Source organism: Cynocephalus volans, chromosome 8 (genome assembly GCF_027409185.1).
Source record: "Cynocephalus volans isolate mCynVol1 chromosome 8, mCynVol1.pri, whole genome shotgun sequence".
NCBI classification, from domain to species: domain Eukaryota; kingdom Metazoa; phylum Chordata; class Mammalia; order Dermoptera; family Cynocephalidae; genus Cynocephalus; species Cynocephalus volans.
The window spans coordinates 122,846,985-122,874,925 of record NC_084467.1 but is presented as its reverse complement, the minus strand read 5'-3'; the positions used below and the strand labels follow the sequence as shown (position 1 = coordinate 122,874,925).

The 27,941-nt window shown below is 46.0% G+C and overlaps 1 protein-coding gene across 3 annotated transcripts in view; it reads left to right on the top strand.

The window, feature by feature from the left end:
* RXRG (retinoid X receptor gamma) overlaps nt 1-27,574 on the top strand; it is a 40,318-nt gene extending 12,744 nt beyond the window's left edge. Inside the window, exons 2-10 of one of the 3 annotated variants that reach the window (XM_063104932.1) lie at nt 2,697-2,944; nt 11,244-11,388; nt 13,603-13,782; nt 18,996-19,156; nt 19,256-19,385; nt 20,423-20,555; nt 21,715-21,806; nt 23,133-23,238; nt 27,286-27,574. In XM_063104932.1, coding sequence (XP_062961002.1) covers nt 2,697-2,944; nt 11,244-11,388; nt 13,603-13,782; nt 18,996-19,156; nt 19,256-19,385; nt 20,423-20,555; nt 21,715-21,806; nt 23,133-23,238; nt 27,286-27,433 — 1,343 coding nt within the window. In that variant the 3' untranslated portion in view covers nt 27,434-27,574. Of the gene's footprint in view, nt 1-2,696; nt 2,945-6,293; nt 6,373-11,243; nt 11,389-13,602; nt 13,783-18,995; nt 19,386-20,422; nt 20,556-21,714; nt 21,807-23,132; nt 23,239-27,285 lie in introns of those variants that run through there. The other 2 variants (XM_063104930.1, XM_063104933.1) reach the window with 2 other exon arrangements.
* Nucleotides 27,575-27,941: the final 367 nt, after the last annotated feature.

Sequence of the window (27,941 nt, the reverse complement as noted above, 5' to 3'; positions counted from 1 at the left end):
GGCCTGGTGTCAGGCATTGGGCTTGACCCTGGGGATACAGAAGTAAAAGGCACAGTCTCCTTGAGACCCATTTATATCAGATTAAAAAGGAGAGTTGCAGGGCCTGTTGCTCTGTTTTTGGAAAGCTGAAGCCGGAAGGGAAAGCTGATTTCCTTCAGCTGGCTCGGCTATGGCAGAAGGACAGCTGTTGTCCCAGTGGAGTTCACGCTCCTCACCCATCAAGTCAGGGCTGGCTCCTAATTCACCTGTCACACATATCTTGGTAACAGACTTGAGGTATACATTGACTTCTGTAAATGTCACAGCCTCCAGGGCCTCAGAAGAGTCTAAAATTGTTCTTTCCAATCAGTAGCCATCTGGGAAGATTTTCTATTGTCTTGGCTTGAGTTTTTGGGAGCTGCCTTCTTCTGCCTCCTTCAGATGAACTTTCAGCTTGAGATCACTTCATAATTGAGTCGCCTTGTACTTTGTGATGCAGACAGTTCTCCAAATCATCTTTGCTGTCCTTGACAGCAAACACAGGAGAGAGTGTGGGCTTTGGACTGACAATAGGAATCTAGGCTCTGCTGCTTACCACCCAGGCAGGGCCAGGTACAGTGCTAGCGATGGGGAAACAAAAATGAACATGTGGTTTTTTTCTCTTTGTTTAGTGGGAAAGACAGGGAAATAAATATGGCAATGCAGTACAAGTGCTATGCTATGAGTAAGCACAGGCAACTATCAGAAAACAGCAAAGTGTATCGGACTGACCAGGAACACCAGGAAAGGCCTCCCAGAGGGGATGTCAATCGAGTTAGACCTTGAAGGATGAATATGAGCTCCCTAGACACTGGAGGTGGAGCAAGTCATCCTGGCACTGAGAGCATCAGGGTGAGATGAAGCCTAAATTTTCTCATCTGCAAAAGGCTGAAATGATCCTTACAGATCATTGTCAGGATAAAAAGAGTTAATGTATGAAAATTGGCTAATGCTACTGAGGACACATAAGAAACGTCTGACTTGATCATTTCAACCCCTTTGCCTCTCCCTGTGGGCCCACAGCATGCAGTTCATCCTCACTTGTGGTACTCAGAACATGGGTCTTGGGATTTATCTGTTTATGAAGCAATTGTCCCTGATAGACTGAAACTCCATAGGTAGAATGAATAGAAGGCCACAGCTTGCTTGGATACGGGAGTGACTTCTTTCCACAAGTAGATCTTAGCCAACCTAGCGAAAGCTAGCTCCAAGAGAAGCTCTGGTGAGATATTTATGTTTAAGAACAGTTCCACAGTTGTGTTCCTGACACTCCCTGCTCTCCTCCAGAGTTTGAAGGAAGCAAATCCCTCCTTGCATCCTACTCCTGACACTACCCTTAGCTGCCACTGATGCCTCCCAAAGGCTCAGGACAGTGCCCTGCATGCAGTAGGCACTCATGAAATATTTGCTGAGTGAGCGGTGAGCTACATAAAGTGGGGCACATGACTCTCTCCACTCAGTATCACGTCTGCTTGGCATGGTGTCTGGCTCACAGTAGGCACGGGAGAATTGAGTAGCTTCTCCAGCAGGCCGTGCTTCCTGACCACTAATCCTTTCACTTTCTACCCACGTGGACAGCATGGGTGCTGTGGTTGAGCCGAGTGCAGCTAGTTAGTACACGGTTTTCCTTGCCTCTGTTCTTGTGTGCCAGCTGCACGGGGAACAAGTGCCGTGGCTCAGGGTGGGCTGTCCTGTTATGTTTCCAGTCTCTGCTTTGCTGCTGCAGATCCTGAGGCTTATATCTCCTCTCCCCTGGAGAGAAGGTCCCTTGCTGGGCTCCTAGGATGACAGGGGGGCTCCCTTCTCTTTCATCTTGAGTTTGCTACTGGATACAGGAAAACATGGGCTCGACTTACATGAGAAAAGTGCTGCTGTGGTGCCCATCTGCCCAAAGCCTGTTCTGCAGACACTTGTGGCTTCAGCCTCCAGTTCCTGGAGGCAGAAGCGGTCTCTGCAGGCCCGTCTGCACTTGCCTTCTTGTGCTTCCTGGGCCTATGTGGCCATGAAGCCATGCCTAGCCATTCCAAGTCTTCTTCGCTGAGTACTAATTAAGCTTGTGCTGTAGAGATGGGCAGGCCAAGTACCTTACAGGCATAAAGTTCAAAAGATAAAGGAAGCCAGGTGTATGACAACAGCCTCTGCCCTCCCCGTCATCATTATGGAATGTGACCACCAATGGCAGGTACTGTGTTCTCTTCAGCTCCGAATCCCCAGCACCTAGTACCTTGATAAATATTTGTAGCATATGAGTGCATAAATTTCAGCCCTGCCCCAATTCTCAGAGCAATATGAGTTTGAGGTGGGGAATTCTGGAGCAGCCTGGGCTCCCCATATGGGTGTTTGGTATCGACTGGGGAACTTGTGCGCTGGGCCCCTGTTGCACTTGCTGTGGATCTGACTCAGTCCAGAGTGGATTCCAGGTGGGACCCCAGAGAACTAAAGCATCAATGAATATTTCTGTCCTCGAGTAGTCCCTCCTCCTCTGTCTTTTGCTTGCCTTCACACTCCCAGCTCAGTGTGGATGTAAGCACCTGGGGGTCACAGGTGTGCAGGTGTGGCTAACTGGAGGGGAAAATACAGGGAACAAAAGTGGGGGTGGGGGCAGGCCCCTGTTCTCACAGGAGCCATTTCTGTGCTCCCTCAGTCCCCCATCACCTATCCTCTTCTTCTCCTCACAGGTGCCCCTGGCCACACTGGCTCCATGTCTATGAGCCCATCGGCAGCCTTGTCCACAGGGAAGCCAATGGACAGCCACCCCGGCTACACAGACACCCCAGTGAGTGCCCCACGGACTCTGAGTGCAGTGGGGACCCCCCTCAATGCCCTGGGTTCTCCGTATCGTGTCATCACTTCTGCCGTGGGCCCACCCTCAGGAGCGCTGGCAGCCCCTCCAGGAATCAATTTGGTTGCCCCACCCAGCTCTCAGGTAGGTGTCTTTCCTCTACCAGGCCTCTCCTGCCACCTTAGATGGTTTCTCCCAGGCTGCCCCTGGAGCAGACCCAGCACTCAGCAGGTGCTTCATGTGTGCTTGCTGAAGAGATTGGATTGTCTCTGCAGACTTCCCTCCTGCAGGGCCTTCACTGAATGTGTCCTCAGGCTGAGCAGTCCCGGGGAACTGACGACTCCTTAGGGTCTGGGAGGCTGTGACCAAAACGGAGCCTCCCTTGTCGTTTTAGTGGTTCTGTGCTGGATGTGACTTCAGCATTTCTCAGGGCTGTTTGGGTCACCACTTGCATGGACCACCTTTGTTCTTCTCAATTCAGTATGGGTATTTATTGAGTCAATGAAGTGCCGTGTGTTCTTGTTAAAAGGAATACAGAAATGATTAAGACATGGTCTTTGCTCTCTCAGAGCTTACAGCTGAGAGGGGAAACAGGCAGGTGTGGCACATGGAAAAATCTAGAACAAAACAGACTATGTTACATGCTGTCTCTGAGACTGTGGGAAGTCAGGAAGTCCGAGTTCCTTACACTGTGATGGAGGAGAAGGTGTGTGCACGGCAGACACTGGCCTGCTGCTCTGCAGAGCCTACGGGATGGCCAGATGCCCTTTACTTCTTTCTAACAGTGCCACATTGAGGTCATCATCCTTCCCCTCTTACAGGAGCTGGCTATTGCTGCAACAGTGCTGCATAACAAACAATTCCAAAATCATCAAGGCTTACAAAAACAAACATTTATCTTCTCACTCACAAGTCTGCATTAAACTAGGGTGGCCCTTCAGATGGTGGGTGAACTGGGCTTGGTTGCAAGCTGGGCACAAGTCTACTCCTTATTCCCCAGACTCACGCAGCAGCAGTGACCTGAGGCCAAACCATATCTGGGAGGCACAGTGAAGCCTCTGCTCATGTTGTGCCACGAAAATTCCATAACCTTAAGAAAACCATGAGGCTGATTCCAACATAGATGGGACAGAGAAACAGGCCATGTCTATTCTAGTGGGAGGTACTATAAAGACCCAATGCAGAGGATGTGAGGAAGTGGGAACAATATCCCATCTACCACAACTTCCTCCCTCCCTGTGTACGTAACAGCCAGGATCCCTGCTGCCCCAACCACCAGCACACTTAGAGGCAGAACTGGTAGGGCCTTATGATGGTTAATTTTATGTGCCAACTTGTCTGGGCCACAGGTTGCCCAGATATTTGGTGAAACATTATTCTGGGTGATTCTGTGAAGATGTTGAATGAGCTTAACATTTAAATAGGTAGGCTGAGTAAAGTAGACTGCCCTCCCTAAAGTGGGTGAGCATTCTCTAATAAATTGAAGGTCTGAATAGAACAAAAAGGTTTACCCTCCCCTGAGGAAGACAGAACCCTCCTACCTGAGGGCCTTCAAACTGGGACATCATCTTTTTCTTGCGTTTGGACTTGAACTAAAATATTGGCTCTTCCTGAGTCTCCAGCTTGCCAACTCATCCTGCGGATCTTAGGACTTGTCAGCCTCCATAATTATGTGAAACAATTCCTTATAATAAATATCTTAATAAATAAACATAAATATAAATATATATATGTATATATCTTCTATCAGTTCTGTTTCTCTGGAGAACATTAATACAGTCCTGAAGCCTTCTTTGAATTTAGCTTTGAAAACGAGGCAGGACTCCCCTTGTGTCAGCCTTTTCTACTATTACAGAGAGAACTTTGGTGACCTTGCCTGGGGTCTCTTCGGAGACACCTCATGTTCTAGGAGTCTAAAAGCAAAGTCATGTCACAGAATTTTAGGGATGGTAAGGACTTAAAAAATGTAGTGCTCCATGGATTAGAGAATTTGGAGACGACCTTAGAGATCACCTAGATAGGGATTACGGGAGTCTGGGCCAGGCAGGACAACACAGGTGAGTAAAGGAGGGGCATGGGACTGGTGGGCTGTGGGGAGCTGCTCTGCTCCCTCGAAGTTATTCAGATTCAAACACTTTTAAAGCACCCCACAGGCCAAGTAGAGTCACATTTGGCCAGCCATTTTCACCCCAATTTCTAATTTAATGGTTCTCACATGGGAGATCTTTTTCAGAGTACACAATTCTCCCCCATCCCATATTTTGGCCCTTGTGCAAGTGGCAAAAGCCCCACACAGGATTCTAACTAGCCCACCCCTGCCCAGGTAAGGATCACTCATCCCATCCATCCGAATCCCTCCTTCAGTAATGGAGTAGTGAGCCCACGTGATGTGTCCAGCCTCACACAGCCTGTCAGCAACAGAGCCAGGCTCAGAACCCAAGGCTCTTGATCCAGACTGCATTTGTCTAGTGCTGTGATATATGCTGACTTAAACAGGGACTCCAAGATCTTCTCGTTGACTGCCAGGGATTAAAGGATGAATAATCAGTGCTTCTAAAAGATCTTGTGGGGGAGGTGGCCACATTATGCAGATACACTGCAGTGAGGTGTGGCATGTGCTGGTGTAGATGTAGGGGCAGAACCCGAAGGCAGCAGAGAGAAGAGACCTGTGAACTGCCCGCTTACATGTCCCTTGACCCCAGTGAGAGTGTAAGAATGCTTGGAGGAGTGGGCCTGACAACCGTGGGGACATACATGTGTTTATTATGCCACTCCCACCCACTGTAATCTGCAGAGCTGGTGACCCCTACCCTTCAGAATTCATGTGAGGTTTGTTTATTTACCTTCTTTCCTCTGAGCAGATTCCAGGAAGGCTAGTAGAGCCAGTAGCTAGAGGCAGAGAGATACACTGCAGCTCTGGGATGAAAGTACAGTTTTGCAAAGGGCATTGACATTCATTCAAGCAACTGCCTACGAGGACCTAGTGTCCATCTGGTGGTATTTGACACTGTCCTGGGTTTTGGGGATAAGCACTGAAGAATGTGGTGAAAGTCTTCACTCTCGGCAAGTACACTGAAGCAGGCAAGATAGACAAAAACCTAAGGAATAAGCAAGATAGTTTCGAATAGCAATTATTATATCTATATAAAAAAAAAAATCCAGGATGAGGTGAGAGAGTGGAGAGCCAGTGTGTAGAAAGCAGGCAAGGTACCGTCCCTCCGAGGCTGCTTTTAGCAACCACACTTGAGTCTGACTGAGCCAAACCTGGCCAGTAAATTCATCTTCATAGCCGCGTGAGTGGCAGGGCCGCTATTCCTGGACCATATGTCTGTACAGAGGGATTGGGGTTGAAAGGTCAGCTGAAAGTTCTGGTCCTGGCCAACTGGGCTGTGTGCAGAGGCCAAGGCCACGTTTGGCTTTGGGGAACTATATTAAGCTTGCCAAGTGCTGGTGGAGCTCAGCAGCCTCAGACCCTGAACAATCTTCTGGGCTGGGGCTCTGGAACCACAGGCAGCAAAACTTTGCCCAGTTAACAAGATGACACACGACAGAAGGCCTTGGTGTCAGCAGCGGTGAGTTGAATCTGAATGATCTGGCAGACTATTCCTACGCATCCTGCCTTCCTTGCCCAGTGCTGGGTCTGAGTGGCACTCGGGACAGAAGCATGCTCCTTCTGTGACCTGAGGGAGGGAGTGGCTGGGTGTGGGGCAGCTTCCCTTTTTGCTCTTGTTGGATTTTTGATCTTGAGGAGTCTAGACAACAGAACTGGTATTACAGAAGCAGGGACTGTGTAAACTTTTGTAAACCACTTTAACTGGTTTCTGTTTCAGTTTCCTTTTCTCCATTGTGGGTTTACAAATACTTGCCCTGATTACCCTACAGGGATTTTTATGAATGTCAAAGGAGATGTGGATTTGAAAAATTATTTCTTAAAATGCACAGTGCTCCATGGCAGTAAGGTGGTATTATTATTATTATTATTCCTAGGTGATATGTATTATACAACTAGGTGATCATTGATTTGTTGTACTGTGCTGCTGGAAGGTCCTAGAGAAGCTCATTTCAATGAGCATTCATTGAACCAGGCCCAGTACTAGGCATTGGAGACACAAAAAATGTAGAAGATCCAGTCCCTGCCCTGGGAGCTTCTAAGTGGAGTGGAGTGAGCAATTTATAAAGACACCAAATGTATAACTGCATCTTTCAGATAAAGTTGACTTAGGATACACTTGTGTGTGTGTGTGTGTGTGTGTGTGTGTGTGTGTGTGTGTGTAATGCTATACATCTGTCAGTGTGATGTCTATGGCTGGGCTCTTTCTCCTCCCCTGAACCCTGTGTCTGACCTGGGTTCTGTCCTTGCTAAATTCTGCTTAGGTAGTTATTGATAACTAAATTATTATTCTCTCAAATCAGTATTTTTATAGAGAATACTTAGATAAAAAAATTGCAAATGTTAGAGCTGGAATAGACCTTAAAGGCCATCTAGTTTGATGATTAAAAAAAAAAATGTCATAAAGCCTTTTCTTCAAATGAAAGTATATTTGAAAGCCCACTATCCTTGTCAAATAAAAATTGATCTGGTTGAACCAAGGACAGCAGATGGGAAGCCTCAACCTCCCGGCCTCCCTGCTGAACGCACACTGTAGGTTTGAAAACCATTGATCTAGTCTAGAGATGAGGAAATGGAGTCTCTGTGGAGCAAAGTGACCTGGTCAAGTTCTCACAGCAAGGAAGTGGCGGGTCTAGACCAGAACACTGTTGGAGGTCCAGGCTCATGACTCCTCACGACAAAGACCCTAACTAGATTAAAGGTGTGCTACTGCAGGGGTCTGCGCCCTGAAACAGGAGTGCCTACTTGCAGTCTGGTCCTTGGTGCAATAATCTGGCCTGAAGGCAGATCAGAAATGCAAGACTTGATGTTCTGTGATGACTCCAGAAGCGTGGAGGGAGCATCTGGTTCCTGCTGAGTAGGTGAAGGGAAGACGAGCCAGCAGGTGAGTGTTTCTGTCCTGTTCTCAGGGAGCAGTCAGCCTCTGTGCAGCAGCAGATCAGAGCCGCCTGGTGAATCCTGTTGCTAAAGTGCTTATGTCAGCAGAGCTGCTCCTAATGGAACAAGACAGCTGAAGTTGGGGGACTAGGGTCCAGGCAGCTAATGGGTTTGTGCTCTGATGACTGCCTCTGATCTCATCTGCCATTGTTCTTAGCCCACACAAACCCCCACCCAGCCAGAGAGATGGACAGAGAAGAAAACATCAGCCTATCTGTCCCAGCCGCTCCCTCCCATCTGGACTCATGAAGAGGAGGTGTGCTGGAGAGTGGCTGCTGGCCACGACTGGGGAGAAAGTGTCCAAAGCGTGTCTGCTCCTCCAGGGGCTCCTGGCCAAGGAGGTGGGGTGGGAAGCTGCTAAGGGCGGGGAAGACTGAGGATATTCTGCCACCAATGAAAACAATGTGGTGAAGGAGGAATGATAACCTGGGATCCAGAAGGCTGGAGTTCTATTTCCAACCAGTTAGGTTTGACAAGGTACCTAACCCGGTTCCTGGCCATGTGCAATAGCCTTGGTTTCTCCCCCAATCTTTCCTCATGCTGCTGCCTCACTTCACTGACGCAGAGTTTCAAGAGCATTATTCCTCTGCCCAGCTGCTCTAGAGGCTCCTTTTTGCCTCCCAAACTAAACCCAATTTCCTGACCAGTCAGTTAAGCCTCCAGCCTCCATCAAAGCCCATCTCTTAGCCTTATCTCCCATCCATCCACTGAACACATTTTCTCTACAAACTCCCGGGCTTCCCTCTAGGCTTTTGCTCTCAAAGCCTGGCCCATCCAAATCCTGCCTGTTTTTGAAGACTGTCAAGTCCCAGTTCAAATGCTGCCTCCTTCAGGAAGTCTTCCCTGATCTCAATATCATGTGATCTTTCCTTCCTAAACTATCCCAGCTGACTCTTAATCTCATTAAAGGTGAGTTGAGGCAATGCCTGCTATTTCTTCTTTTTATATATATCTCCATAGATGAGCAAATTCATAAACCACTTTAAGGCTCAATGTCCTCATTTGAAAAATAGAAAGACCTCTTTGGGTTTTTATGAGGATTAAGAGAATTGATCAGCATGGAGCAAGCATTCCATGATGGTAGCAATAACAATAGTTACTCTTCTGTGGCTGCTGCAGACTGGCAGCAGCAGGGCTAGTCCTGCTGGGGATGGGGTGGGAGGGAAGGATGGGTGAGGGCCTCTTGGGCACCGGGTGATGATGGCCCCCTCCTCGTACCCATGACCTTTCTTGAGGACAGAGCCAGGGTCAGCTAGAGGGCTCTCTTTGTGGACTCATCTGACCTAAAATGCTTTCATTTCATGGGGCAGATCCAAGTGCTAATCTGTTTCCTTGAAGTACTCAGAAAAATTGTTGCCTAGAATTCACACTGACAGAATTCCCACTGTGCCCGTGGTTCTTAATCCGGGCTGTACATTAGCATCATCTGTTGACCTGAAGAAATGCCAGTGCCCTACCTCAGATGCACTCAATCAGAGTCTCTAGGCTTGGGGCCCAGACATCGGTTTTTTCACAGCTTCCAGGTATACCTCCAGGGTTGAAAACCAATGTACTACACCCAAACAAGGCAAAATATTGGATACGAGTTCCAGATGTCTGTTAGCCTCGTGTAAAAAAGGGGATGGTGGTGGGCTGGCCCCGTGGCTCACTCGGGAGAGTGAAGCGCTGATAGTGCCAAGGCCGCGTGTTCAGATCCTATATAGGCATGGTGGGTGCACTCGCTGGCTGAGCGTGGTGCAGACAACACCATGCCGAGGGTTGCAATCCCCTTACTGGTCAAAAAAAAAGGGTGGGGGATGGTGGAATTCTTCCATCACATGTGTGTTCTTATCCATCATACAAATTAATTTTTAAAAATTCTTAGTGACTTTGATTTCGAAGCAAGGCACTGAGGGCTGTGTCTTTTCTTTTTTGTGTCCCTTACAGCATTTTATCCTGAGCCTCTGTCCACCTCCTGTGCTTAATAAATATTTGCTTAGTGAATTGCAAAGCTAGTGAATTTAGAAGGATCTTAACTCAGGCCCTGTTGTAGCTTATGTTTTATTGATCATTCTTTCTATCCCAAAGGCTTTGAATACAGAAGAAAATCCTACCTTTGGTTCAGTTGGAGAATTACAGTCATTTTGATTAGACAATATGATGCAAAATTCAGATAGACCATAGGAAGTCAGTGGTCCTTCCCCACAACCTGCAGATATTTACCATGTCTCTCTACTGGACACTAAAACACACGCATACTCTGCACAACCTTCATTTCAACTTGCTTATAACTGTTCTTAACTTTTGTGCATGTTCTGACTCCTTAATGAGATTGTGCATTTTTGAGGAGTGAAAGACATGCCTTGTAGGTTTTATGTCTCTCTTCCCAGTGCCTACAACGTTGCTCTATACCCATGGGCACTCAGAAATATTGCTGATTGGATGACTGACTCATATTTGTTCAACTTGTTTTCTTTGGTGAAGACAAAACACTTAGCAGCAGCTCCTTTGTAATCTCCACAGGAGCACCGGGAGACCCTGGGGTGGGGTGGGGAGCTCATGCTAACTTGTGATGAGGGATGAGGAAAAGGATAATGCAGGTTCACTTATGCAGCCCTTCAAATCTACCAGCTCCCCACCATGTGCTGGGCCGGTGTCAGGGACTGGGGAGGCAAGACAGACACAGTCTCTGTCTCTACAGATCTTATAGTTTGATAAAAAAAACTATAAAATATAGTCTGTTAGTTACAAACAAGCTCAAAAATATGATCTGGAGCTTTCTACCCAATTTTTGGAGCTACTGTAATGACCTGGGCTTTTAGGTTAGCATCTTCAGTGGGCACATGGAGATGATCATTACGCATATCCTTCTCTTCCGTTTTACTGTGAACTCCTTCTGGGTACATATTTTTATGTGCCTTTGTGCCCCAAAGCCTGGCACAGTGCCTGGCATGGTGGGCACCTGGGAAATATCTATTGATTGACGAATGAATGGATTTGCATTTTTTTTCCTCCTCTCTCTTAGAGTTTAAGTCTCTTGCCTGAGGGCCATCGCTTCTCTTAGAGCACTGCTGAATAGGCAGCCAGTAGTTGATTAAAAATTTAAAAATGCACAGCTGACATTGGTTTAGTTGCGCAACTCAGCATGGATTTCAAGCTCACATAAAACCCATGAGTAAATGAATAAAAGCAGAGTGACACTGATGGAAAGGTGTTGCAATTTTAGCTTTTGGCTTCTAGAAATTATTTTGTTCCTCCTGTAAATTCATATCACAGGTAGGCAGTTTCAGATACTCTGCATGTGGAAACTAATTCTTGAAATAGAACTTGTTTTCCAGTAGGCCCTCATTGCTTTAGGCCTCAGGGACTGGGTTTACTCTGGCTCTGTGCTTTATTGTATTTTTTTTTCTCTTGCAGCTAAATGTGGTCAACAGTGTCAGCAATTCAGAGGACATCAAGCCCTTACCAGGGCTTCCTGGGATTGGAAACATGAACTACCCATCCGCCAGCCCTGGATCTCTGGTTAAGCACATCTGTGCCATCTGTGGGGACAGATCCTCAGGTACACACAGAGGCAGACAGCCCTCCCAAATGTTCCATGGGACAGGGTTCCGGAGAAGGGGTTTACTTCAAGGCCCACCTGGATATTTCATTCCCAGTGGAAGAAAGTGGCCCTTTAGGATAATCCACCTGGGGGTTCAGACTGTAAATTTCTGCTCCTGTGTTCACAGCCTGCATTCTTGATGAATATAAAGTATGATTTTATTTCTGAGGATTAGGTTACAGGAAATGTTTCAGAAGCAACTCTCCGGAATTATGCTGCCGCATGTGTATCTGGGACAGAGAAGCTGTTGTGATTATCAAGTATCTCAAGCTAGATTTTCCTTAATTAAAAAAAATCATAATTGTAAAAAGCCCCAAGTAAATAATTACTAAAATAATGTTCCAATGTAGGAAATTTGGAATAACTAGAAAAGTACAAAGGAAAAGTAAAAAAAATTACCCATAATGTTCCCAAGAAAGATAAACCCTTTAATATTTTAGCATATTTCCTCTTACAATATTCTACATTTTAAACGTGTTTTTCTGGGCAGAAACAAATGTGTTTTCACCAACTTATCTTCTTTAATCATCTTCCTCTTTCACTAGAGTTCATTCTTTCCTGATTTCTTTCCCTTCGTCTCCATCTTTCCCACCCCTAACCCCCTTCCCGCCAATTCTGAACTCATTTGAAACTCACATTTCATGATTTGAAGAATAAGCAGATGGGAAGGTTTTTTTTCTTTTCTATAGCTGTCCATGGTGGCTGACTGAATATTTGCTCATCCTCTTATTGTCACCAAAGCCACTACGGAATGTCACTCTATTGGAAGTTCCAGGTGCCTGGGACTTATTTAGCTACATGGCTGATGGTTTGCTTGCTCTCAAAAAGTCATTTCCAAATCACGCAGACTTAGCCATTGCCATAACAGAATGCCAGCCACTCCCTGACCGAGCATTTTCTCTGCTGTGGTTATTTTAGGTGAAAGCCCAGAGGTTCATTCATATATTGAAAAGTCAGGGGAATGATTAGGTCATACATTTGACAAATTGCTCCCATATTTCTTGAAGACAAATATTTCAGAGCCTAGAGCATTAGGTTCTTTGGACCCAAGATAAAATGGTATATTTATTGTTGCTGTGAGTTCAGTGTATTAGTATGATCCACTAATTGGGCACAGACTGAGTTTTCATCAGGCATGCTATATCTAGCCTCCATTTCATCTTAGTTAGGGTGGCTTCCTCTGAAATGTATGCTCCTGGGGTGCAGATATTTACAGTTGCTAGTTCTCAGGGACTTCGCATTTATTTTAATATCAACTTAAATAAAATATAATTAGAAAATCATGTCAGGTCTGTAGCTAAATGGCATCACATATTGCATTCAAGAATCAGACATAAATATGTTTTAAATGATCTGCTTTCTTATATTTTTCAATTTCCATGATTCCAATCAGTGGAGCATAGCTGCCTGGTGAGTAGCATTGAGAAGACTTCTACTTAGAGTGTCGTGATTGATTCATGATGCCTGTGCAGCGTCGTGGCTCTCCTGGCACAAATTAGCCATCCCCGCCTGGGGTAATTGAAAACCAAATGGGTGGAGGAGGTAATAAGGGCAATGAAATATGCAACAGATTATTCTGGATCAAGCAAAATCACTTTCTATCAGATCATTATGTCATATCTAAAGATTGAGTGTCATATTATGCTATAAAGATTATATACCAATTTATTTTCTCAGTAGGCAATAGAACTTAAAAAAAATTATAACTCAGGATTCTGTTCACAGTTTATAATAAAGAATAATAATTGTAAGTGGGTTTGCTAAGACCTCGGGCCTCAGTTATGGACTAGTTAAGCCGAGGTTCTTTTCCTGCTAGGTAATATAGGACAGCATACATATTTTTTATTTATCATGTACACTAACGTCTTGAACTGAGGCAGAACATTTGCTTAACTAAACCCAAAAGTTGCCTTGTTAAAATAAATGTAAACAAAATCTTAGGTGAGGAATTTTCTAATAATGCTATCTGGAGTTATACAGAGGATAATACCAGGAAAGGTGTATTTACTCTCTCAGTTTGGTTCCTGTGATCAAGCCTGCATTATTTGTTTTCTGTCCCAGTGCCCAGGTGATGTGCCAGTTTCACTGGGGGGAGAGCCAAGGGGCTCTTTTGAATAAAAGATCCCAATGAACACAAGAACAATCTATGCAATGTTCTTTTCTTGTAACCAGGAAAGCACTACGGGGTGTATAGTTGTGAAGGCTGCAAAGGGTTCTTCAAGAGAACCATAAGGAAAGACCTCATCTACACATGTCGGGATAATAAAGACTGCCTCATTGACAAGCGTCAGCGCAACCGCTGCCAGTACTGTCGCTATCAGAAGTGCCTTGTCATGGGCATGAAGAGGGAAGGTGAGGCTCCCCTGCTACCCCCTCCACTCAAGGGACAGCAGCTGGCATCTAAATAGCCACGGGAGACAGGTACATGGGAAAGAACCCTGCTAGGATGGACCATGTGGGAAGGAGAAGTCTGGAGTGGAGGTCAGCATGACTCTGGGTACTGTGATTTCTCAAACATTGCAATTGATGCCCCCTTGCCCTACAAAATGTGTGTCTCCAGAGCAAAGAGGGCAAGAGGCATTTTTCCCCTCCGCCTTCACGCTTCCTCTCCTGGAGTCCAAATGTGGTCTCCAAACTGGCTCCTCTCCCTCTTTCTTCCAATAGCCAGGCAGCAGGTCTCAGAGGTGAGTTTCAGGGTCCTTATGCTCTGCCCGAGCCGTGGAATGTCACATTGACCTTCGGAGAGAGCTGACCTCTCCCCTCCCGTCCTAGGTCTCACTCTGGGGAAATCTGCAGGTTTGATTTCACTTGCTGGGCTTTTATAATTTTGGTCTGCTGTAAATCCTTTGATACAGTTATATTCCATGGTCTCTTGGCATTATTGGCATTACCCAAGTCTGACAGACCTAGCCTTCTTATTCAGAGATTGTTGCTGGGCATTTAAACTGTTACATCTTTTAATTTATAGTGTGGGTTAGCTGGGCTATTTTAGTATCAGAGGAAAAGAATATTGAAAGTGCTTTCTGTTCCTTCAAAAGATCAGAAAGTCTTTCCATTAAGTAACACAAATAAATTGCAGTGGACAGTTCATTAACTAGTGAGCTCAGGCAGGTACATGGTGTTAGTGGTGAATCTTAATAGATTTTAGAGTGAGGTAGTCCTGTCTCTCGCTAGGAAATAGGAACAAGGAGTTTAGTCAGTCCCAGTGGGCTCCTCTTTCTTGAGGAACTTCTTTTCTGTGAGGAGGGGGAGTCTAACTGAATGAAGCAATGAAGAAAAAGGTTCTTTACGGCCCTGCTAAGAAGGAACGCTTCCATCACCACTGACAAAAAAGATATTCTTGGAATCTTCACATGTCAAGATAGAGGTGACCCTTCAGAATCACCAGATCAGCTATAGCCATTTGACAGATGAAGAAACAGGCTTAGAGAGGTGACGTGGGTTTTTGGGTTTTCCAAAGTTCCCCAGGTGGGCGATGAGCAGACATCAGGTCTGTGACTCCCAGATCAGTGCTCATCTGACATCTAACAGGAATCTCAAAATTGTCAGACTCGAGTCTGAGCTCCTGATAACCTGCTCCCCACCAGCCTGTCTTCCCTGGCTCAGGAAATGGCTTCCTACAGACCCAAACCTTTGACTTTCCTCTTTCACATTCCACATGCAATGGGTGAGAAACTCTTGTGTCTCTCTCAAAATATATCCAGGATTTTTCTGTTTCTCACTTCTTTTGCTACTATGACCCTAATCCGAGCCACGTGTATCTCTTGTAATAATCACAGTGTCCCGAGACGTTGCCCTGCTTCCAGCCTTGTCCTTCCACAGCCTCTTCTTTGCAGAGCAGCCAGGATGAAGCTTTGAACAAGCGGGTCAAATCAAGCCATTCCTCCACCCGAATCTTCCAGTGCCTTCTCTTCTCCCTCAGAGAAGAGGCAAAACCCTTGTTACGACTTCAAAGTTGTCCATGGTCTGGATGCCCTGTTCAGCCTCCCTGGCCTCTTTGCTCATCCTTAAACACACCGGGGATGCTGCCACGCTGGGGCTTTTGCACGTGCCATCTGACTGCCCACAAGGCTTTCTTCCCAGGGATCTGCAGGGCTCGCTTCTTGTCCTTCAGCTCTTTATGCAATTGTAACCTTCTTGGTGAAGCCTTGCCTGGCTATGCTGTCTAAAATTGCATCAACCATCCCCAACACCTCCTTTCCACAGGATTTATCACTATCTAACACACTTATTTACTGTTTGTCTCCATGAAGGCAAGAGTTTTGTCTGCTTTTTTTTTTTTAAATGCTGTATCACCAGGAACTAGCCCATTATAGCCAGTTATAAATTGTTGAATGAATGGTTTCAACTGAATGCTGAAATCAAAAGTGACATGTGAATTGTAAGGGACTGGGCAGTCCTTTTTTTAAACCTAGAATTGTTCTGATACTTCAATAGCAAAGTGGATGCAGTTTTTGCTCCTACATTTTTTAACAAAATGTAAAGAAATAGGAGTGATGAAAAGATAGGTAGTAAAAATTAGGAAGGGGGAAGGATCTCGGAGAAATTTCTAAACAACTTGAGAACCATTTACCCTGACAAAGAGAAGGCAAAGAAGTAAATCAATCCCTTACCTCCGTACATGAAGAGCCATTTGAAAGGCTACTGAACAGCCTTTCCTTCACCACCATCATTTTAAGCCTTGATTTACAGAATGTGGGGCTCAGTTTGAACACCTTCTTGAGGATGAGAATAATAAAATCATGGAACAGATAACTGAGAGAAACTACAGAAATTACACAGATAGAAAGAGATGGAATTGGGGTGGGCTTAGAATTCACCAGCATGGGACCAAGGGCCAGGACCTGTTGCCCTAGTAGAATACATAACGTTAAAGCTGGAATGGATATTTGCTCTTCTCTGATGTAACACAGCCATTTCCTGAAAGAAGAAACAGGTTCAGATAGGCTAGGGACCTGACCAAGCTTACATAGCAAGCAAATGGCAGAGTTGGTATAGGACTGGGACTGTCTGCCTCCCTGGCCTCCTTGGGAATTCTGCGGAAGTCTATTTCCATGATCTGCGGCCATTTACACATAGTAGTCTCTCAAGACTAGAAACTGGATCCTCTTTGAGGCCATTTGTGGGCGGCACTCACATCCTCGTGAGTCCTGTGTGGTCTTTATTAACACAACTAGGCCGGTGCCTTGGAGGTGGTACAGAGGGGATAGAGATGGGCACACGAGGCAGCCGGCCTGGGTCCACGTGTTGGATCTACTTCCTAGCTCTGTGACCTCAAGCAGGTTACCTAGCTTCTCTGTGGCTCATAGTACCTCAAAGGGTTATTGTGAGAATTAAATATGATCTATATAAAGTGTTGAGCATAATTCCTGGCACAGAGAGAGCGCCAGAAATTGTTGCTATTGCGGTAAATGCACAATAAATATATGTTGGATAAATGAATAAAGTCCTGTTGTAAGGCAGGGGTTTGGTACCATTTTAGATCATCCAGCGTTCCCTGGACGTATCCTGATGTAGGTAGCAGCAGTAGCTCAGAATGTCTGCTATCCTCCAGTAACAGATATATGACCCTCAGTTGTGACAGTAAGATTTATGGAACAAAAAGGAAAAGCAAACAGCAAAAGGCTGCTCAATTAATGGCAAAACCAGAATTAGAATCTAATTCCCTGAAGCCAAGGTTATCTTCTTTGAAGCGTGAAGGTTATTTTCCTGGAGGGATACAAGTCTGTGGAAGAAATTGAGGAGCACAAAAGGCACTTAACTGAGTTTTCTTTCCCCCATCCTTTAAAATCAAGACAAATAGAAGCCCACTAACCTACCTTTAAAAATTAATATAAGAAGCATTCTATTTTAGCCAGCAAATCCAACTATGAGAAAAATACATATTATAGTTTCTATATGTTGCGGTGAAAGAAAACTGACAGATTGAACAGAAAGTAAGAGTGAGGCAGAAAGAGGAAGGGAAGCAAGGAGAGGGGGCAACAGGCCAAAAAAGAGGGTGGAGAGAGGACCAGAGACAGGCCCAGGGGGCTAAATAGAGATAAAGGGAAAGAAGGAATAACTTTTTAATGGAACTTTTTGTAATTATTTCATGAATCCTTACAAAACCATGTCAGTTCAGTACTATAATCTCTGCTTTACAGATAGGGAAACAGGCTTAGTAGACTGAGTAATATATCCAATGTCATTTAGCCAGTAAGTGGTAGAGCTACATTTTAAAAAAGATTTATTTGACTCCAAGGTACAAGTTTTTTGCTCTTCTCTCTCTTGTTCTCTTCTCTCTGTTCTCTCTCCCTTCTGTTTTTCTTTTTCCCGCTCCCCTGCTTTATTATCTCTTGCCTTCCTTCCTTCTCTCCTTTTCTCTCTCCCAACAGTGGAATGCCATTCTCATCTTGAGGCTTTTCAGCATATCTCTACCAGGCTTTGGAGTAAAAGTTGTGTTTTTGTCGTCATATTCTTCTCTGACCCACCTTGAGAGATCAGGGATATTGCTTGCATGACAAAGTAGATGTCCAGCATCCTGGCTCCAGTCCATTCTGCAGCCTGTGTGGCTGGTCATTCCCTGAGAGAGTAGGAAGGCTTCTCTGCAAGTGGACTGGGGAGGAAGGGAGAGAAGCTGAGAGGTAGAAGTTGCTAGTGGAGTGGCCATCACTGAGTTTCAGGTTAGTCACCTACTTTGAGTGTAATTTTCTTGACTCTTGGGATGTAAAAATATGTGTTCTAATACTGAATTCTGCTTATTGCTGCTGGGAATAAGCTGGAAACCACAGCCTTCTAGATGATGGGAATTAGCCCAACAGAGACTGTTCTCCTGATGAAGAGGGCAGAACTGGGAAGGGGGCTCTGCCTTACATCCTAATGTACAGACCCAGACTGTTCTGAGAGTTGGCGTTAACATTAATGAAAACTCTAAGCTTCTGGGAGGCTGAGATAAGTCCAGCCTACACCTTTGCCTATGTACCCTCCCCCAACTCCAAAATCAGCCACTGACGCTGAAATGTCACTTAGGTGACATCCTCCACCCCTTCACTTACTAAGTACCCACAGCTGGCTCCCTGAAGCTCTTCCCTGACAACTTGGATCAGGTGATGTCGTGTTCAGGCTGGTGCACTAGAGGCAGACCTAATGGGACGTGAATGCCAAGGATGATGCATAGGATCTGACAGAGTTTTAAAGTGATGAGCTTGCTACTTAACTATTGCATGCTCACAGTTTATTAGAGGCAGCAGGTAGAGGAAGAATGTGAGAGATTGCAGGGACAGCAAGGAGATGGAGGCTCGTTACAAGAGATGGTAGAACTGGAGTTTATTAAAGCTTAAAATGCAAATTTCTTAGCATGGTCACTATAATGCATTGAAAAGAATATGGACTAAAGAACCCCTAGTTCTGCACAGGTGTATGCAAATGCTTTCCTTGTTTCACTGTCAATATTGCAATGTCCATGATTCAGCGCCAGGATGATCCCCACTCTACAGATGAGGAAACTGAGGTTTCAGTAGGTGACTAACCTTCCTGGAGTTGTCCTGGGCCTTATGGTAACCTCTGTATGTCCTGCTGCATGCCAGCTGTGCAAGAAGAAAGGCAGAGGAGCCGGGAGCGAGCCGAGAGCGAGGCAGAAAGTGCCAGCAGTGGCCATGAAGACATGCCCGTGGAGAGGATTCTAGAAGCTGAACTTGCTGTTGAACCAAAGACGGAATCCTATGGTGACATGAACATGGAGAACTCGGTATGTGCTCTTAACTCTCCATCCATCTTCCATTTCTTGGGTGGTGCTGGAGACTGGGGAGAGGGACCTGCCTCTCACAGTACTTTGTTCGTTCTTCAGACGAATGACCCTGTCACCAACATATGCCATGCTGCAGATAAGCAGCTTTTCACCCTTGTTGAATGGGCCAAGCGTATCCCCCACTTCTCTGACCTCACGTTGGAGGACCAGGTCATTCTGCTGCGGGCAGGTAAAGCATCTTGGGTTTCTTTTTTTCTATCACCTGGGCTGCCATTTTGGAATTCCCCCTTGGGATCCTAAAACAAGTAACCTGATAAAGCTGCAACCCATCCAAGCTGTATACTATGTTGATGATGGGATAACTCTATCCAGGGTCGTTCTTTTTAAATACTATTTGTAGGTTCTTAAATTTGGATGGCCCTCCCAAAAGCCTTTTGTTCCCAAATGAAACATTGTTTGTTAGTGGAGGAGTGTGACTCTTCCCATGTAAATTTTGCCACAGTTTTATAATTTGCATTAAATTTTCAGACTGTTAAATCATTTTTATTGAGTATAATTTGAAGCAGAGCCTCATTATTATAAGGAAACTGGCAAATAGAGATATTCCCATTGTACAGGTGAGATACAGAAGCCAAAGATTTTTGCTGAAGCTTGTACTAGATGGATTCCAAGGTCCCTTCAAGCTTTCTCTCTTGCCTCCTCTTTCTGGGACACTGTGCAATCTATTGACATATGCCATGTCTCCTCTTTGTCACTGAGCCAGCAAGGAAATTTCATGAAGATTGGCTGAGCATTGGGAACTAGTCCACTCATTCAACCCTGTTAGATAATGAGCAATCACTGGGTGCTGACTGAAAGCTACATAGAAATGTGAAAGAAATAAAACTAGGTTGTCAGGTCCTGGGGGCAGAGACTGCAAGGTATATCCGCTTTATCCTCCATGGCAGCTAGCGTAGTGACTATTGTCTGTTAAATGTTCAATCCATATTTATTGGCTAATAAAAAAAAAATGAAGGAGTCCTTGTCAAGCTGTCAATCTGGGCTGTGTTGGAGAGACTGTGGGGGATGTGCAGAGCCATAAGTCAGGAGACCCCAGTCTCATCCTTTGTTTCTTCATTAATTGGTGACGTTGTCTTGAACTAGTTCTTAACCTCCCTGGACTTCCAATCCTTTTATTACGTGGGATAATAATACAAGCATTGGATGATGACTGATGAAGCAAGAGTGTGGTCTGTTGTTCCTCAAGGCCTCCTTCTTTTCCTCTAGGGTGGAATGAACTGCTGATTGCCTCTTTCTCCCACCGCTCAGTTTCTGTGCAGGATGGCATTCTTCTGGCCACGGGTTTACATGTGCACCGCAGCAGTGCCCATAGTGCTGGGGTTGGCTCCATCTTTGACAGGTGTCTCTCTTCTACTTTCAGTATTTGTGTGTGTGTGTGTACACACGTGTGTGTGTACCTGTGGGTAGATCTGGGAGGTAGGATGGGCAGCCCAAACAGCTGGGTATGACCACATGGAGACCGTTAAGCCCATGAAAATATAAACCTGAAAAATGAGAGGATTAAAAAAAGGGTTGAAATTACAATGAGATGGAGACAGTCGGGGCCAGCATAGTTGCTGGGCCAAAGAAGAGATTGAATTGTTGACATTAGCAAGTAAGCTGGGGGTGGGGACGATGAACTGCTTATCCTAGGGGCCAGAGATGGGAAAAGGATCCAGGTTCTGTCTTCAAAAGGCCCGGGAAGATGGGCTGAGGTTTTTGCTGGACTCTGTGTAATCTCTGGGGGAAGCCTGTAGCAGCGGCAGGCAGACCCATTTCAGTCAAGCAGCAACACCCTGACAGAGATTCTGTGCCTTAAATGGCACTACAGGGAAATTAAGCCATCTGATTGAAAGAGATGAATGAAATGAATACATTAATGACTTGGGGCTGAGAGGATGAAGAGCTGGTAAAGAGGAGGGTAAGGTTGAAATAGTCTCTTTGCCCAGTGCCAGGGTCCTACAGCCCCTTTCCACCTCCAGCATACATGGTCTTCTTGGGTCATGTGCATGTCCACCTATGATGCTTCCATTCCTTCCCTGCCCTTTCCCACAACGGGTTCCATGTAGAGGCCAATGTGGTCTTTGGAATGTCTCAGCCCTTCCTGGTGCCTGGAGGTTTCTGCCCTTCCACTGAATGCTGCCCTCTGCTGCGTCCTTCCAGCCGTGTCTGCCCTCTCCCTGCACTGCCCATTGCATTTCTAATGTCTGTGTCTTCTAGATGCCTTTCCCGTCCCCTGCTCAGGATTCATTACTTCCTCCTGGTGCTCCCTTGGCCTTTGCTCATGGCAGTATTCCATTGGGCTTTGCTGCTTGCTGTTTCTATGTCTGTTTCTTCAATTAAACCATAAGCTCCTTGAGATGAGGGACCACACCTTATTCACCCCTGTACCCTAGTTCCTGGTACATCGCCTGGAAAACGGGATGAATACATAACAAATATTGGTTGAATTCATCTTATTGGTCCTTGGCGTGCTACTCATGGTTTTCTCATTACCTGCCCTTGTTTCCTATGAACAGAGTTCTAACTGAGCTGGTTTCCAAAATGAAAGACATGCAGATGGATAAGTCGGAGCTGGGGTGCCTGCGAGCCATTGTGCTGTTTAACCCAGGTGACTGCTGTTTAACCCCAGTAGCTGTGTAGTGTGTAGCCCCCTCCATGGTTGGCCTCCAGTGCTTTGATGCTTTTTGGTCCTCTAGCTCTGCTGAGACAGAGAGGGCAGGGCCAGGAATCCAGGAGAGCATAGGGTCCGCTGTTCATGGCCTCTACTCCTAGAGCCATCTTGAAGAGTGTTTTGAATGGATGTGGAGTGTGTGTTTGGGGGCAGGTGGGACAGATGAGAGATGATGGTGGCTTAGGGTACACATGAAATAGGTATAAGAAGTAAACAGACTCTGGATATAGTTTTAGGTAAAGCCACTGCAACTTGCTGATGGATCGAATATAGGATGAGAAAGAAAGAGGAGTTAGATATAACTCTTGGGGTTTTTGCCTTGTTTTATTTTCCTGAGCAGTTGGAGGAATGGACTTCTGGTTTACTGAGATAGGGAAAACGCCATGGGGAGGAAGTTCTGAGGGGGGTGGGTAGGAGTCATGATTTTGTCTCTGGACATTAAGACTGAGGATGGACAGTAAACCTCCAAGAGGAGCTGTCCAGGAAGCAACTGCTTCCATGAGTCTGAACTTCACAGGAAAAGCCAGTCCCGACCTACACATTTGAGAGCATCAGCCCATACCTGGCATGTAAGGCTGCGAGACAGGGGTGAGCTCATCTGGGGAGTAATAAAGATAGAGCAGAGGAGTTCTGGGGACTGAGCCCTGGGGCCACCAACATTTGAGGTTAGGAGGAAAAGGAAGAGCCAGCAAAGGAGCCTGAGAAGGGGCAGTCGGTGTGGTAGGGCGAGGACCAGATGGGTGGTGTCCTGGAGACCCAGGAGAAAAGACTTTCAAGGAGGAGGAAGTGATCAGAATCATCAAATGCTGCTGTGGGTCAAGGAAGAGGCGTCCTCGGGATTATTCGTAATTATCACACGTGCTTTATCTCCTGAATTAGGCAGTTAGTTCATCGATGCAGGACACGTGTCATTCAGTTTTCGTAGCTCATCTCATCACTCAGTCCAGGCTTAGCATCCAGGCACTTGATAAGTGTGTGAAGGTAATATTTCTAGAATGGCCCAGATAAAATGAAACCCCCCTCATTGGGTACATTTGGCTATTAATGGAGTTTAAAACCTTTGCCCCAAAAGTTCTTGTGTAGATTAGGCATAGAAAGAAGAATGAGGGGTGCAAAGACCAGCTTTGTTTCTGTCACAATTGTCCCCCATCCAGGTGTCTCTAGTAACTCTAGGGGAGGTGGCCAGAGAGAATGAGGACAGCCTCTGCGAGAGGGTGTCCTGCTGAGCTGTGTACCAGAGGCCAACTCAATCATCTTTTTCAGATGCCAAGGGCCTGTCCAACCCTTCTGAGGTGGAGACTCTGCGAGAGAAGGTTTATGCCACACTCGAGGCCTACACCAAGCAGAAGTATCCGGAACAACCAGGCAGGTGAGAGGGCGCTGGAGGAATAGTAGTAACAGCAGCAACCCTCCCACTCCCCACCGATCGAGCACCATGTGCATCAGGCACTGTCTAAGCATTTTCGTGTTATTTAATCTTCACGACAAGCTGAAAGCTGCTCGAAGTTAGCTCTGAGAGGCTAGTGGTCTTGTCTGTCTTGTTCACCACTCACTGCTCTAGCGTCAGCGCCTAAAGCAGTGCCCAACGAATAGTACACGTCTTTCAATTTGGGATACAGATGAATTTCTAACAAGGAACAGAGGCTCAGAAAGGTGAAGTAACTTGCCTGAGATCGCAGAGCTGGTATGTGGTGGAGGTGAGATGTGAACCCAGGTCCGTCTGATTCCAGAGAGCCTGTGTTTGAAGTGTGACTGCACTGCTTTCCGGTCTGCCTCCATGGAAACCCCTATGCAGTAGAAAGTACAGGCTTTGGTGCCAGGAGGTGGGGCCGCTGGTCCCTGGGGTGCCGTCTGTGGCCTCTGGCATGGTGGTAGGTCTGGCTCTGGGCTCTTCGTTTGGAAATCAGGAAGTGTGTCTGGAAGATCTCTGAGGCACTATAGGTATTCCTGGAGTCATTAAAAAAATATTCTTCCCAAAAGTTGCCCCCACAATGCAGCTAACAAAAAGAGTTTTCCTTCCCTGATAACTCCACTTAAAGTAGGAAAATAATGATCCTCAAGTCTCATAGAAAACTGGAAATAAAACTAAAAAGATTGCCTTAAAGCCATACTAGTTGTATCGTAGCATTAATTGTACACGCTCCCAATTCTCACTCATAACTTATAGTCCTCTGTGAAGTCTCATTTCCATTAAGCTGTTTATCCCGAATCACGGCCATTATCTGTCCGTTGTCCAGAAGAGGCTAAACTGTGTTACTTGCTGGAGGCTGCAAATAAATCCAAGTGGGTGGGTTTCAGCCCTTTGGTGCAACAAGGCCTAGTGTATTAGAGAGATTAAGCTGTGATCCAGTGTCGGGAGTTTAACACAACAGAAGTTTATTCCTTGCTCACATGTCAGTCTGGGTGGGCAATCAGTTCAGAGAGGTGGCTCTCTTCTATGCCATCACTTAGGGACCCAGGCTCCTTCTTTTTGTGGCTCCACCACGACTCAGAGCCACATTGTGTTTTGCATCCAGTTGATGGAAAGTGAAAGAAGTGGAGGAGCAGAGAGGTCAGGTGTGTGGGCAAGACTTGGATCTGGAGAGTTCCCTCACTCTCTCACTCACTGCCACTGGCTGAGGACTGTCACATGGCCCAGCTAGTCACAGAGGAGGCTGCAGAATATATCCAGCCGCATGCCAATGAAGGAGAAAATGGATTTTGGTGAACACCTGACAGTCTCTTCTTACCTGCAGTGTAGGTGAGATTGAGAGAGCCCTGCCCATGGCGTCAGGACCTGGCTGCCAGCATCAGCTTGGCCTCTGGCTTCTGTGAGCCCTGGGCAAGTCATGTTAACTGAAAGCCCTGAGTTGGATGCTTTCTACTGAATCTTCCAGCCCTAAAGCAATGTTAGACGTATTTTTTGAATGCATATTGCATGCAGTATATTAGGAGTTACAAGTCTCATAAGCACTCTTTTCCTGGAATTGGCTCTAGGTCCTGCTGTTTATCTTTTAAAAAACAAATGAACAAAAAATACCAACTCTCTTTTTTCCTAATTATAAAGGCAAAGCATTCTTTGGTAGGAAATAAGAAACCTATTTTTTGAAAAGTAAATCAAGTAATAAAAATTAACTGTAAATATTTTGGTATATTTCTTTCCAGTATCCTAGTGTATCTAGATATACATAGAACTATGTATTTACAGATAAAAAATGGTACAGTTTTGTGTATTATTTTCCTCCCTTAGCCATTGTAGGAATTTTATCAGATTATTGAAAAATACAAAATTATCATTTTCAATGGTTTTGTCATATTTTGCAGTGTGGATGTATCCTAATGTATTTAGTCATTGCCCTGTGGTTGACATCTAGGTTGTTCCTAATGAATATCACTTTAAAAACTTTGGAATTTGACACTTTTCCTGGAAGAGGGCTACAAAGGGCCTGGACAGCTTCCAGATGCTGGAGAGAGATGCCAACACTTGTTGCTGGACTAGGCAGAGGCTGGGTCCCCTGTGCATCCTCTGGGTTTGTCACACACATGTTCGTGGGAGGCTTACATCACGTACATAAGGGATGTCACTTGACTCAACCAGGCAGGTAACTGTGCTGAAGGCTGGTAGCCTCTGATTTGCAGAAACTGGTTGAAAGGGATCCTGGCATGGCCAGGTGAAGGTGGTTTTCTCAGTGGTAGTTGCTGCCACCCCGTGGAAATTCTTCAGAAGTGCACTTCACAGGGGCCGAGTCCGGCTTCCTCCTGTCATCGAAAGCTTTTGAAGCTTTGCGTTGGCGTTGGCATAGACCTTTAATTTTTCCACGTAGAGAAGTGATTTCTACTTTTTTTTGGTGGTGCCACTTTATTTTCCTTGTATTGCTACATTTCCTTAAAATGTCATGTGGCATGAATATAGAAATATACACATTTTGAAGGAGCATTGAAATTCCAATTTGAAATTTTTTAATAAAATAATGTTGGGATGCTCAGGAAAGATCCAACTTGAACCAGACACCTCTGATTTAAGACCACAGGGACTAAAGTGATTTTGGTCCTTGTGCTTTTCGGTGGAAGTTGTAAGTAGTGACTTAATTTCTAGTGGCATTAATAACATTAAAAATGAGCCAGCACTGCATTGGAAAAGAAGGATTTTGAGAGACGCAGAGGGTCACACAGGCAGAGTAAAAAATGTCACAGCATGAAGACCCTAAAAAGATATGCAGATATGTGATGAATTCTTTCACACGCTGGTCTTTGCCTTTTGTGAACCTTACAGTGATTGTCCTCAGTTATCGGAAGGTGTGTGGGAAGGTGTGTGTGTGTGAGAGCATGTGAGGGTGTGGGTGTGTGTATGCTTATGTAAGGTCACATGAGCGTGTGTGTGTGTGAGTGTGCACGAGTGTGTGCACGTGTGTATGTGTGAAAGCATATGCATGAGGTATGTGTGTACTGTGAAGTATTGCATGAGGGTGTGCATGTATGAGAGTGTGTGAGGGTGTGTGCATGCTCATGTTGTGAGGTCATGCAAAAGTGTAAGCATGTAAGTGAGTGTGTGTATGCACGTGTGGTGTTAAAGTGTGTGAGGGTATGAGAGAACGTGTGAGAGTGTGTGCGCACGTGTGTGTGAGTGGTGTGAGTGTGCGTGAGGATGCGTGAGTCAGCATGTGTGCAGCGTATGTGTATTATCTCTCCAAATAGACCACGGGCTCCTCAGGGGCAAAGACTACTGTTTTCTATCTCCCTCTTTTCCTAACTCAAAGGGGTAAGCACTGACTAAGAAGCTGATCATAAAAACTGGCAACATTTGGTTACAAATTGGCAGCAAAAATTCGGTATCTGAGGCAAATTGAGGTGATATCGCCTAAAGCGGCTGTAATGTGAGGAGAAGCGCAGGGCCCTCAGCCCAGGGACTATGTCAGCTCTTGTCCATTTGCACATCCCGGAACCCAGAACCTAGCCTAACGCCTGGCACACAGCAGGTGATCAGACATGTTCACCACGTGGTACTAGGTAGGTGGGTTCAGCGCATGTGACGCGTCACGCTCTGTCCTAAGTGCTTCAGAAACCCTTCAAAATGTGGAGGACGTAAGGAGCACTGGCTGCTGAGGGCTGGCGACGTGAGACTGCATACATCAGCGCCTAGCTCTTTCTCTCCACCACCCCCACAAATGAGGGGCTGAGGGCAATTTGGGGACATGGCCACAGAATTCAAGATTCTCAAGAGCTCATGTGATCCAGAGTCTGCCTTTACCGTTACCCAGCCCTCTAGCCTGTTTCTGAAGCTCCCTAGAATCAGAAGTTCTCTAGCTCCCTGGGCTCCCCTTCCAGGCTCTTCTCTTCGGTCACGGGTGAGTCGAGCAGACCCAATGACCTGCTGCCCAGCAGCAGGAGTCTGGGCGTGTCCTTCCCTGGTTCCTGATGCTCCTCGGCTTCCCCACAGGTTTGCCAAGCTGCTGCTGCGCCTCCCAGCTCTGCGCTCCATCGGCTTGAAATGCCTGGAGCACCTCTTCTTTTTCAAGCTCATCGGAGACACGCCCATTGACACCTTCCTCATGGAGATGTTGGAGACCCCACTGCAGATCACCTGAGCCCCACCAGCCACAGACTCCCCACCCAGAACTACCCCTGGACAGCTGTGTATGGCCCCCACCCTGCACATCTCCCTCCACCTCCCACCCTGATCCCCTCCCTGCTCCCGAAATGTGATGCTTATAATAAAGGAAACCTTTTTACACATGAGACTTTTTATAGGTGGAGTTTTGTACCGATGTTAAAGGTAACCCTTCTTTGCTATCTAGGGGGTTGGGGGACTTACTGGAAGTTCTTGGGAAAACTAACCAAGCCTCTGTACATATAATTGGTTTAAATTATTTTTTCACTTGCTATGGAAAGCATACAAACAAATAATAAAACAATGTATATGATACTGGCACTGCTTGGAGCACGGGGTGTGTTATTGTGCTGCAGAGAAGTTGTCTCAGTTGTGGGAGGGAGGGGTGTTGGAGGCTGGGGTGGGGGAGGGGGCTGGGGTCCTGAGACAATAAATCCCAGGGCTGGATGCCTGCATCTAAGCTGGACTTCCCCACAGCCAGCTGT